General features: G+C 48.3%; 1 protein-coding gene across 18 annotated transcripts; it reads left to right on the top strand.

The window, feature by feature from the left end:
* The first annotated feature begins 810 nt into the window (after positions 1-810).
* LOC308638194 (uncharacterized protein) lies at positions 811-7,833 on the top strand. Of its 18 annotated transcripts, none has more exons than XR_014019772.1 (6): positions 811-1,430; positions 1,843-1,931; positions 2,045-2,165; positions 2,740-2,791; positions 5,134-5,210; positions 5,464-5,595. XR_014019772.1 is itself a non-coding variant. In XM_081275359.1 (6 exons), exons 5-6 carry the CDS (start codon positions 5,198-5,200, stop codon positions 6,939-6,941), a joined length of 1,491 nt encoding a protein of 496 aa, XP_081131485.1. In that variant the 5' UTR covers positions 1,162-1,298; positions 1,394-1,430; positions 1,843-2,165; positions 2,740-2,791; positions 5,134-5,197; the 3' UTR covers positions 6,942-7,833. The 18 variants fall into 18 exon arrangements, 16 of the variants coding, with proteins under 16 accessions (XP_081131491.1, XP_081131488.1, XP_081131489.1 ...); XR_014019773.1 differs by having other exon boundaries at positions 2,677-2,791; XM_081275359.1 differs by having other exon boundaries at positions 1,162-1,298; positions 1,394-1,430; positions 1,843-2,165; positions 5,464-7,833.
* The last annotated feature ends 1,814 nt before the right edge of the window (positions 7,834-9,647 follow it).

Here is a 9,647-nt window from a genome sequence, read left to right as displayed (position 1 = left end):
GGATGCCTGTGGGATGCAGGTGGGATGCCTGTGGAATTCCTGTGGGATGCACGTGGGATGCAGGTGGGATGCAGGTGGGATGCAGGTGGGATGCAGGTAGTGTGCGTGCCTGGTGCAGAGTCCTGTAAAGAGGCTGTCTTTCAGATGCGGCTAATCCGACGGGTACAGAAGGCGACTTTTTCGCCGTTTTTACAAATATATAAAGTGTGATAATAATCCCCAACAAACAATAAAGTCGATTTTATGACTTAGAAACTTCCGGTGTAAATTAGGAACACAGGGCGTAAGCAAAAGTCTTATGCTTTGAGAACGTCCAGACTTCACAGGCCAAAGGCACGTTTCAGGGGACAGGAATAGACGCCCCGTGTCCGTGCACCCTGCGCTGTCCACCCTGGCTCAGTCCGCCCCCCCCCCCCCACACACACACACTTTGGTCCCTTCTCGGCGCCAGTCTGAGCCGATGGCGTACTCCCACGCATTTGAAGAGCGATGTGGCCGTGGCAACGCTTCTAGCTAGCTGCGGGGCTCTGTGTGCGTCGGCTTCTTGGGTCTGAAATAATGTCCACATATGTAAGTGGTCAGTTGCACTGGAGACTGGACTCCCCAGACACCGGCTGGGGGCCCTGGCGGCGCTGCGGGGACCCTTCCCTCGAGGTTGCTGTGGCTGGCTTCCCTGGGCGCGATCGGCGTGGCCGTGGGAACTACATTACCCAGAAGCGCTTGCGCCCAGTGGCAGGGTGCTGACCCAATGAAGGTCCAGAGGAGAGGCGTTTCCGTGCAGGGCGTCTCCCTTGGGGCGGGACTTCCGGCGTTTTCCTGGTGATCTTTTCGGCGGCCCTCGGGCGGGTTCTGTCAGTCTTGGGTGCTGCGCTGGAACCTGAGTGACCAGCGACCAGGCGCCGGAGGCGGGCGCGAGGATCGGGCGCCGCAGACTGCGACGCCGCTGAGAGCGGCAGCGCGCCGCCGCCGCCCCGGTGCCCCCCAGGAGAGTAGGATGGAGGCGGCCGCGCCGAGGGGCCCGGCCGGGGTGAGCGCCGCGTCCTCGGCCCCGGCCCGGGTCAGCGCGGGGCGCGGCGGGCGGAGGGCGCGGGGACGTGGGGTGCGCGCCGTCACCGCCAGGCGCGGGGCCGGGCCGGGGACAGCCCCCAGCGGGGTGTGGAAAGCCGGCCCCAGGCCGTTCCGGGAAGAACCGCGGGTGGTGCGCCCCGGAGGCGGAGGGAGAGTAAGCCCCGCCCGAGGCCAGCCGCTGACCGGAGGTCGCCCCGGAACCCAGGCGCAGAGGTGGCCCTCAGCTGGAGGTCAGTCGCCAGGCCTGGCGGGCAGGGGGACCGGGGAGGCCCGTGCCGGGGGGGGCACAGCCCTGCTCACTCCGCCTGGCTCTGCCCTTCCCAAGGTCCCCACGGCGGCACCGACCGTTTGGAAGCTCACAGGTAAGTGCCGGGCGCCCGGGTCTTACGGCTCCTGACTTCCACCCACATTTTCTCTGCCTTCGGGTCTCTTGGACTTCGCCTGCCATTTCCCCAGCTCTGTGTTCACCAAGCTTAGGGTCCCGCATCTGTGTGGGCAGTTACTTGGGGAGTTCCCGTTTAGGACCTCCCAAGGAGGGAGGTGTGGAAGCTTATCCTGGGTGCAGATACCAGCACTTGGAACTGCTTGCAGGGGAATGTGTCCGGGGAACTCCAGGTCTCCTGCCTTTCTGATGGCCACAAACTCCGGCAGGGGGAGGCAGGAGGCAGGGCCAGACTTGGAATGTCACACTGTTAGGTGGAGGCAGCGGGAGGTTGGGTTTAGAGGAGGGAGGTTTTCCGTACCCAAGTGTTGACGGGTTTTATCTGGTTGCAGAATGGAAAACAGAACGAATGAATGCAGTGACTGTTGGGAGCACCAGGAGAGCAGGCACCAGTGACACCAGGGTCTGGTGTCCCTTCAGAGTTGAGGAGCTGGGGAGGAGGGTGGACATGGGGGCAGATGTGTGGGACAAGGATCATGGGTCTTCCAGAGTGAGCTGTTCATGATTTCATCAGTCTCTGTCCTGCCAGGGCAGGTGACCTTTCAAGATGTGGCTGTTTACTTCTCTTGGGAGGAATGGGATCTTCTTGATGAGGCTCAGAGACACCTGCACCTCGAGGTGATGCTGGAGAACTTGGCACTTATATCCTCACTGGGTAAGTCCCTGGTATCCACTGTTGTGGCCTGGGCTGCACTGCCTTTCTCCTTTTCCTTGGGAGCCGCTCTGTTCTCCTCTGATCTCATCCCCAGTTCCCTGGGCAGGTGCTGGGACTGAGTGCTTGCTTTCTTCCCTCCCCTTGTGGCCATAATTCCTGCTGCCCCAGAGCATCATGGACAAGGATCAGTAGTCTCAAGTGACCCTATCACATCCCACCTACTTGTCTTCTTCCTGTCTGGTGACTCTCTAGGTCCATGCACGTCCTTTTCCTTTCTTATATCTGACGTTCATCAGTGTCTAGTGTGCTGTGAAATATAGTCACTGACATCATCAGTACTTATTTAGCCTGTTTTTACAAGAACTTCTCCCAAGGTGTTATTTATTTATTTGAATTGTGGTGAAATATATATGATATTTTATCATTTTAACCATTTTAAGTGTACATTTCATTGGTTTTAAATACTTAAAATTCACATTATTATGTGACTATCGCTACCTTTCTTCCATAGAACTTTTTCATCTTGCAAAGCTAAAACTCTAGTCATTAAGCAGTAACTCCCTCCATCTCTTAGCAAGCACCATTCTGCTTTCTTTCTATGAATTTGACCACTCTAAGTGTCTCAGGTGAGTAGAATCATAAAGTATTTGTTCTTGTGTGGCTAGCTTTTTCAAGGTCCAAGCCTGAATTTCCTTTCAAGACTGAATAGCATTCCCTGGCATGATGTCCTACATGTTGTTTATCCATCTGTCCACCTGTGTGTACTTGGAGCTACTGTGAATAATGCTTCAATGAACACAAGTCTACAGATACCTTTTCATGTACTTGCTTTTAATTCTGTGGACACATAACCAGAGGTGGAATTGCTGGATCATGTACTAATTCTGTTTTTTAAGGCACAACCATACTGTTTTTGTTGCATCTACCATCCTCTTTCCTTAGCCTCCCCAGCCACTGGGATTACGGGTGTGTGTTAGCATGCCCAGTTATGGGTCTGACTTTCTGGAAGCATGACACTATTTTAATTTCTGTAGCTTTGTGATAAGTTTTGTATGTGAGTCCTCCAACTTTGATCTTCAAGGTTGTTTTACCTTATTTGGTGACTCTTGGTAATCCATGTAAATTTTAGGATTTTTTTTTCTATTTCTGGGGGGAAAACGTCATTGGGATTTTGATAGTATTCATTTTGTAGATCACTTTGGGATGATCAAGTTGGCCAATCCATGAACATTCATGTAATGCCTTTCTATTTATTATTATTCTTTATTTTCATTTTAGCAATAACATGTCTTACTTCCTTGGCTGATTTAATTCCTTAGTATTCTACTCCTTTTTAATACTTCTTTTCCTTTTTTTCTTTTTCCTGCTAGCTTTGGCTTTAGTTTATTGTTTTTTTGTTTTTTGTTTTGTTTTTATGGTAATGGAGATTAAACCCAGGGTGCTCTACCACTGAACAATGTCCTCAGCCGTTTGAGACGTGTCTTGCTAAGTCACCCAGGCTGGCCTAAATTTGCAGTCTTCCTGCCTCAGCCTCTTGAGTTGCTGGGATTACACGCGTGTGCTATCTCCAGGCTTGTGCTTCTTTTTGAAGTTCCTTAAGATGTCAAAGTAGGCTGATAAGTAGAGATCTTTCTTCTTTTTTAATATAAGTGGTTATGCCGTATGTTTCCCCCTTATTACTATTTTTGTTGCATCCCATAAATTTGTGTATATTATGTTTTTATTTCCTATTTCTTCTCTGTTGCATTGGTTTAAGATCTAAGATCATGTTGTTTAATTCCCACACATTTGTAAATTTTCCAGTTTTCCTTCTGTTGTTTCCAGCTTTGTCCCATTGGATTGGAGAATATACTTTGTATGATGCCCTCTTTGTCTGTTTAAATCTAGGCAGGCTTAGTTTACCTCCTAACCCAGTCTGTCCTGGGGAATGCCTCAGGTGCACTTGAGAAGTGTGTTCCTTCTTGTTGGGCAGAGTACTTCTGTGTGGTTGTTAGGTCTAGTTGGATTATTGGGCTGTTCAGGTCCTCATTTCTTTCTTCCCTGGTTAGTCTGTTGTTGAAATTTGGGTGTAAATATTTCCAACTGTTGTTGTAAAACTGTATATCATTGTAAAACTATCTTCCTCCCTTCAGTTTTTATTTTTTATTTCTTACTTTATGTATATGTGGTGCTGAGGATTGAACCCAGGGCCTCACACAGCCAGCTACCACTGAGCCACAACCCCAGTCCCTCTCCCTTCAGTTTTGATGGTCTGTTGTGTTTTGCTCAGAAAGTCTCATCTACTTATGTTTAGAATAATCACTGACAAGAAGGGACTGGCTTTGTCATTTTGCCATTTGCTCTCTATATGCCTCATAGCTTTTTTGTTTCCAATTTTCTACATTGATTTTGTGTTCAGTTGATTTTTATAGTAAACTTTAATTCCTTGTCATTTCTTTTATGTACTTCTATGGCTATTTATTTATCTGTGTGTAGTTACCATGGAGATTGCATTTAACATTGTAGTACAGTATTTGAATTTATACCACGTAACTTCCTAACTTTTTCTGTGTTCTGCCATTTACTGAATTGTTCTGGGCCTTCGTTAGCTGCTCACATGTCCTGTTCTTCCTTTATCCTCCCAGTCCCATGCAGTCCCTCACCTGGGGTTAGTGAAAGAGCCTCCATGCTTCCCAGGATGTTCGTGACCCCAGTCTTTGCAGGATGGTTCAGAGAGGGCCTGGACAAAGGGAAGGGATGGCATTGGGGTTACACACAGGTCATGCTAGGAGCCTGCCTGTTCAGCCCTTGTCTTTATGTCATTGCTTGTGGCAGCTTGCTTTTACCTTCCCTTGTATACTCTTGATATTTTACCATCTTTTTCTTTCTACAATCCAGACCAGTGCAAATCCCTTTGTCTCTGGACTCACACTGCCTCCTGAGTGTCTTCTGATGTTGTGGTCTGAGGTATACATGTATCCTTTAACAGAGCCTGAGCCAGTTACTGTTCCAGTCCAGTTCTTCTGGGTCTAGAGGTCCCTTCATAGCACCACATGTCACCAGCAGGTATGGTCCTGCTAGAAGTCATTGATAAAGGGATGAGGTGTAAAACATGTCTCTCACCCTAAGTGCTCAGCTGGTAAGGCCTATTCCACTGTGGGACCTTGGGGTCCAGGAATGCATAGCAGCTGCTTCCTCAGCCTGAAAACAGTTGCATAGACTGGTTCTTTGCTTGTTGGATAAACATTGGTGATCCATCGCCACATCCTAATTAAGGCAGCATGTCCTTCACCATTCCTCCTCTGATGTCTGCTTTCAGGTTGTTTGCATGGAGTAGAGCATGAGGAAGCACCTTCTGAACCAAGCATTTCTGAAGGATTGTCACATGTCATGACTCACAGAGAGGGGTCGTCATCCCAGAATGCCTACACCTGTGAAATATGTGGCCTGGTCTTGAGAAAGATTTTGCAGTTGGCTCAGCACCACAGAACAACACATCATGGGCAGAAGCCACGCACATGTGGAAGACAATTCTGTTTTGCTGCAAATCTTCAACAGCATCAGAGGCAGCACATTAAAGAGGTTCCCTTCAGAGGTGACATTGACAGAACCTTGTTTATAAAGAGCTGCATGATCCATGTGTCAGGGAAGCCTTATACTTGCAAAGAGGTGGGGAAGGGTTTTCTGGCCAGCATGGGATTTCCCCATCAACAGGCCACTCACACAGGGGAGAAACCAAATGCCAGTTACAAGTGTGGGGTGGCCTTTCACAATGGAAAAAGTCTTCACCACTGGGGGGAATGCAAGAAAGCTTTTAGCCACACAGATACACTTGTTCAGTACCGGAGGGCACTCACAAGTGAAGGCCTTTTTGAGTGCAGCAAGTGTGGGAAAGCCTGTACTCGGAGATGTAATCTCATTCAGCACCAGAAAGTCCACAGTGAAGACAGGCCTTATGAATGCAGTGAATGTGGGAAATTCTTCACCTACTACTCGAGCTTCATTATCCACCAGAGAGTGCACACTGGAGAGAGGCCTTATGAGTGCAGTGAGTGTGGGAAAGCCTTCAGTCAGATCTACAGCCTCAACAGCCATAGGAAAGTCCACACTGGAGAGAGGCCTTATGAGTGTGGGGAATGTGGGAAATTCTTCAGCCAGAGGTCCAACCTCATTCAACATCAAAGAGTTCACACTGGAGAAAGACCTTATGAATGCAGTGAATGTGGGAAATCCTTTAGCCAAAACTTCAGCCTCATTTACCACCAGAGAGTGCACACTGGAGAAAGGCCTCATGAGTGCAGTGAGTGTGGGAAATCCTTTAGCCGAAGCTCCAGCCTCATTCACCACCGGAGACTTCACACTGGAGAAAGGCCCTATGAGTGCAGTAAATGTGGGAAATCCTTTAAGCAAAGCTCCAGCTTCAGTTCACATCGGAAAGTCCACACAGGAGAAAGGCCTTATGTATGTGAGGAGTGTGGGAAATCCTTCAGCCACAGCTCCAACCTTAAGAACCATCAGAGGGTTCACACTGGAGAAAGGCCTATTGAGTGTAGTGAATGTGGGAAATCCTTTAGCTGCAAATCTAACCTCATTAAACACCTGCGGGTTCACACTGGAGAAAGGCCTTATAAATGTAGTGAATGTGGGAAATCTTTCAGCCAAAGCTCCAGCCTCATTCAACACCAGAGAATTCACACTGGAAAAAGGCCTTATCAGTGCAGTGAATGTGGGAAATCCTTTGGCTGCAAATCTGTCCTTGTTCAACACCAGAGAGTTCACAGTGGAGAAAGGTCTTAGCTATATAGGGAATATGCACTTTTTTTTAGTGGAATCATTGGAGGAGACCACCTGGAAGAGCAGCCTACCTGGATTGAAGCCCAGCAACTGAAGGTGCATGGCAGAGATTCCCTTAAGTTCAGGTTTGTGGAAGCTCCAAGGATCTGTGTTACAGTTCCTAGCGTCCATAACCCTTGCAGTTTAGGTTACTGACAGTTTCTGAGACAGAAGCCATTTCACTGCCACTTGCTAAGTCCAGCTGTGTCAGTCACCACGCCACCGTGTTCAGGGAAGCGGATCTGTGTTCTCCCATTGCTGGAGGAAATGAGTAGTCTGAGCCCACATTCCCTTCTCCAAAAAGCTGGGGCATGAACCTGACCCAGTTTTGTACCGGAGATCCTGATAAAAGTAAACTCTTTCAGGGACACATTTCTTGTGACGATGTTGGGGTTTTTTGTTTGGGTGGGTGGTTGGGTTTTTTCCCACAGCCTCTAAGACCCTAACCTGGGAACTACTTGCCTCACTTTTGTTTTGTTTTGAAGCACCTGCAATCTTGGGATTCTGTTCACTGTGTGAGATGGCTTAAAAACAGGATTGGTCCCAGCCAGCATTAAACAGCTATGGTGTGTGGGGGTGGCACAGGGAGGTCACATAATTCCCAGCCTCAGAGACATTGGTTTAATGGAAGAATGCGACTCTCTTCCCAGTTTTGTCCTAATATGAATTGTTGCCCGAGGCCCCCTAGGAGCTTCAGGGCTTTATGGTCCTACGTTGTGGAGTATATGCAGGATGTTTTGTGGGCTGGGGTCACCTTGAGGCAGGAAGTTCTGACAACTCCCAGTGCTGCCCGGAGCAGAGTGAACTGTGGCACAGGACATCATGTGATGCCTAGCACCGTGGGGGCCGACTGCAGAGAGTCGAGTACCTGATCCCCGTCATTCTGTGGGCTTGAGCCTGGGGAAACTGTGATTGGGGCAGAAACACTGGGTTCACAGGACTTGGAGGAGATCGCAGCAAACTAGATTCTAGAGATGGTGCAGGTTTGAGGTGTGTACAGATTCTCACGGTCTCCAGGGATGTGCACCTTCATATCTGCAGTCATTGTCAGGGAAAAAAAAAGTTTTGTGTGTTCCACTCAGGTAGGCTTTCTGGAATGTTCCCTAAAGGCCAGGAAAACAAGCATGGAGGGAAGAGAGATCCCCACTCTAGCAAGATGGCTTTGTGACCAGCCACCATCCTGTGTAGAAGTGAACGCCACCAGTCACTAATATTTTCTGCCACTGAGGCAAGGTTGTCCCCATAAGGTCATCAAGAAAGAGGTGGAGTTCATGTGGGGTTACCAGACCTCACAATCAACCGCTAGACTCACTGCAGTTATTACATGAACGCTCTGCACCCTGACTTACCTCATGCCCTTCGTTGGCCCATCCCATTCCTGGCCGCCAGGCCACCTTTACTCTGTCTTCCCCGATGGCTTAGATTGTGTTAGCAGGACGTGGATGACTTGATTCACAAAATATTTATTTTTCTAGTTTCATTCATGATTATTATTTTGAGGTTCTTCTGCTATGTGAGCTGTTCATTTTTATTGCATTTGTCCATTCCTTTAGGTTATTTCTGGGTTCTGGCTAATGCCAAAACAGTGAAGCTGCTACAGCATGTGCAGTTCTTCACATATTTATGTCAGCTACTTTGGGGTCAGTGACTCAGGTGCAAAGCTGAGACACAGGGCAGGCGACAGTCAGCTTGTTAAGAAACCACCAGGCTGGGGGGGGGCCTTTTGGGCCTGTGGGGATTTCGGTTCTTCCACACCCTTGCCGATATTCAGGGTGGTCCTTGGGATTTACTACATCAATAGGTGTGTAGTTTTAACTGCTTTTCCTTAAGCATTCATAACGTTGGACCCTTTTTCATGGATTTGTGGCCCGTATGTATTCTTTGGTAAGATTCTGTTCATATCTTTTGCCTGTTTTCTTTGTTATGAAAGAAGAAACATGAACAGTTATTAATTCTGTTTTACTTTTCATTAACAAGCAGCTAATTTTTGTCCCACAATTTTTTTCCTGCCACACAGTGAACGACCACCTACGTCACACACTTCTAAAATCTGTGTTATTCAGCTGTTCTCTGTCGTGTCAGTCTAGACAACTCTGTGGTGCCATAAACCAAGCCATGGTTGGAAGTGTTTGGCCTCCAGTCATGGCTGATTTCAAACTCCAACTGCAGTCACTGGACGGGAGCCAACCGGGAAGGGCTGCCAGGGACGTGCCACTCTGTCCCACCGCAGCTCCAGTAGCTGCCCGTGCCCTCTGAGATCCAGTGAGGAACCGTGAAGTGATTAGCAAGGGGCAGGTTTTAGAAACTGTAATGCTTGTATAATTGACAAAGCATGAACATTTGAAATGTGTCTGGACGTTTTGCTGTTTATACCTGAAATTTTAAAAATCCATTGAAGGGCTGGGGTTGTGGCTCCAGCGGTAGCACGCTTGCCTGGCATGCGTGGAGCGCTGGATTCCATCCTCAACACCACATAAAAAATAAAGTCATTGTGTCCACCTAAAACTAAAAAAAAAAGTAAATATTTTTAAAAATCCGTTGAAAGCAAAATGTGTGATATTGGCGGTGATTCAGTTAGGTTGTTTGTAATTCAATCCGTTCTTGAAAAGAAAATCATAAACTTAAGCCAGGTGGATGCCTGTCATCCCGTCAACTCGGAGGCTAAGGCAG

The sequence above is a fragment of the Spermophilus citellus genome, assembly GCF_964194105.1.
Source record: "Spermophilus citellus genome assembly, chromosome: 18".
Lineage (NCBI taxonomy): Eukaryota > Metazoa > Chordata > Mammalia > Rodentia > Sciuridae > Spermophilus > Spermophilus citellus.
This window is presented reverse-complemented; position numbering and strand designations above follow the sequence as displayed.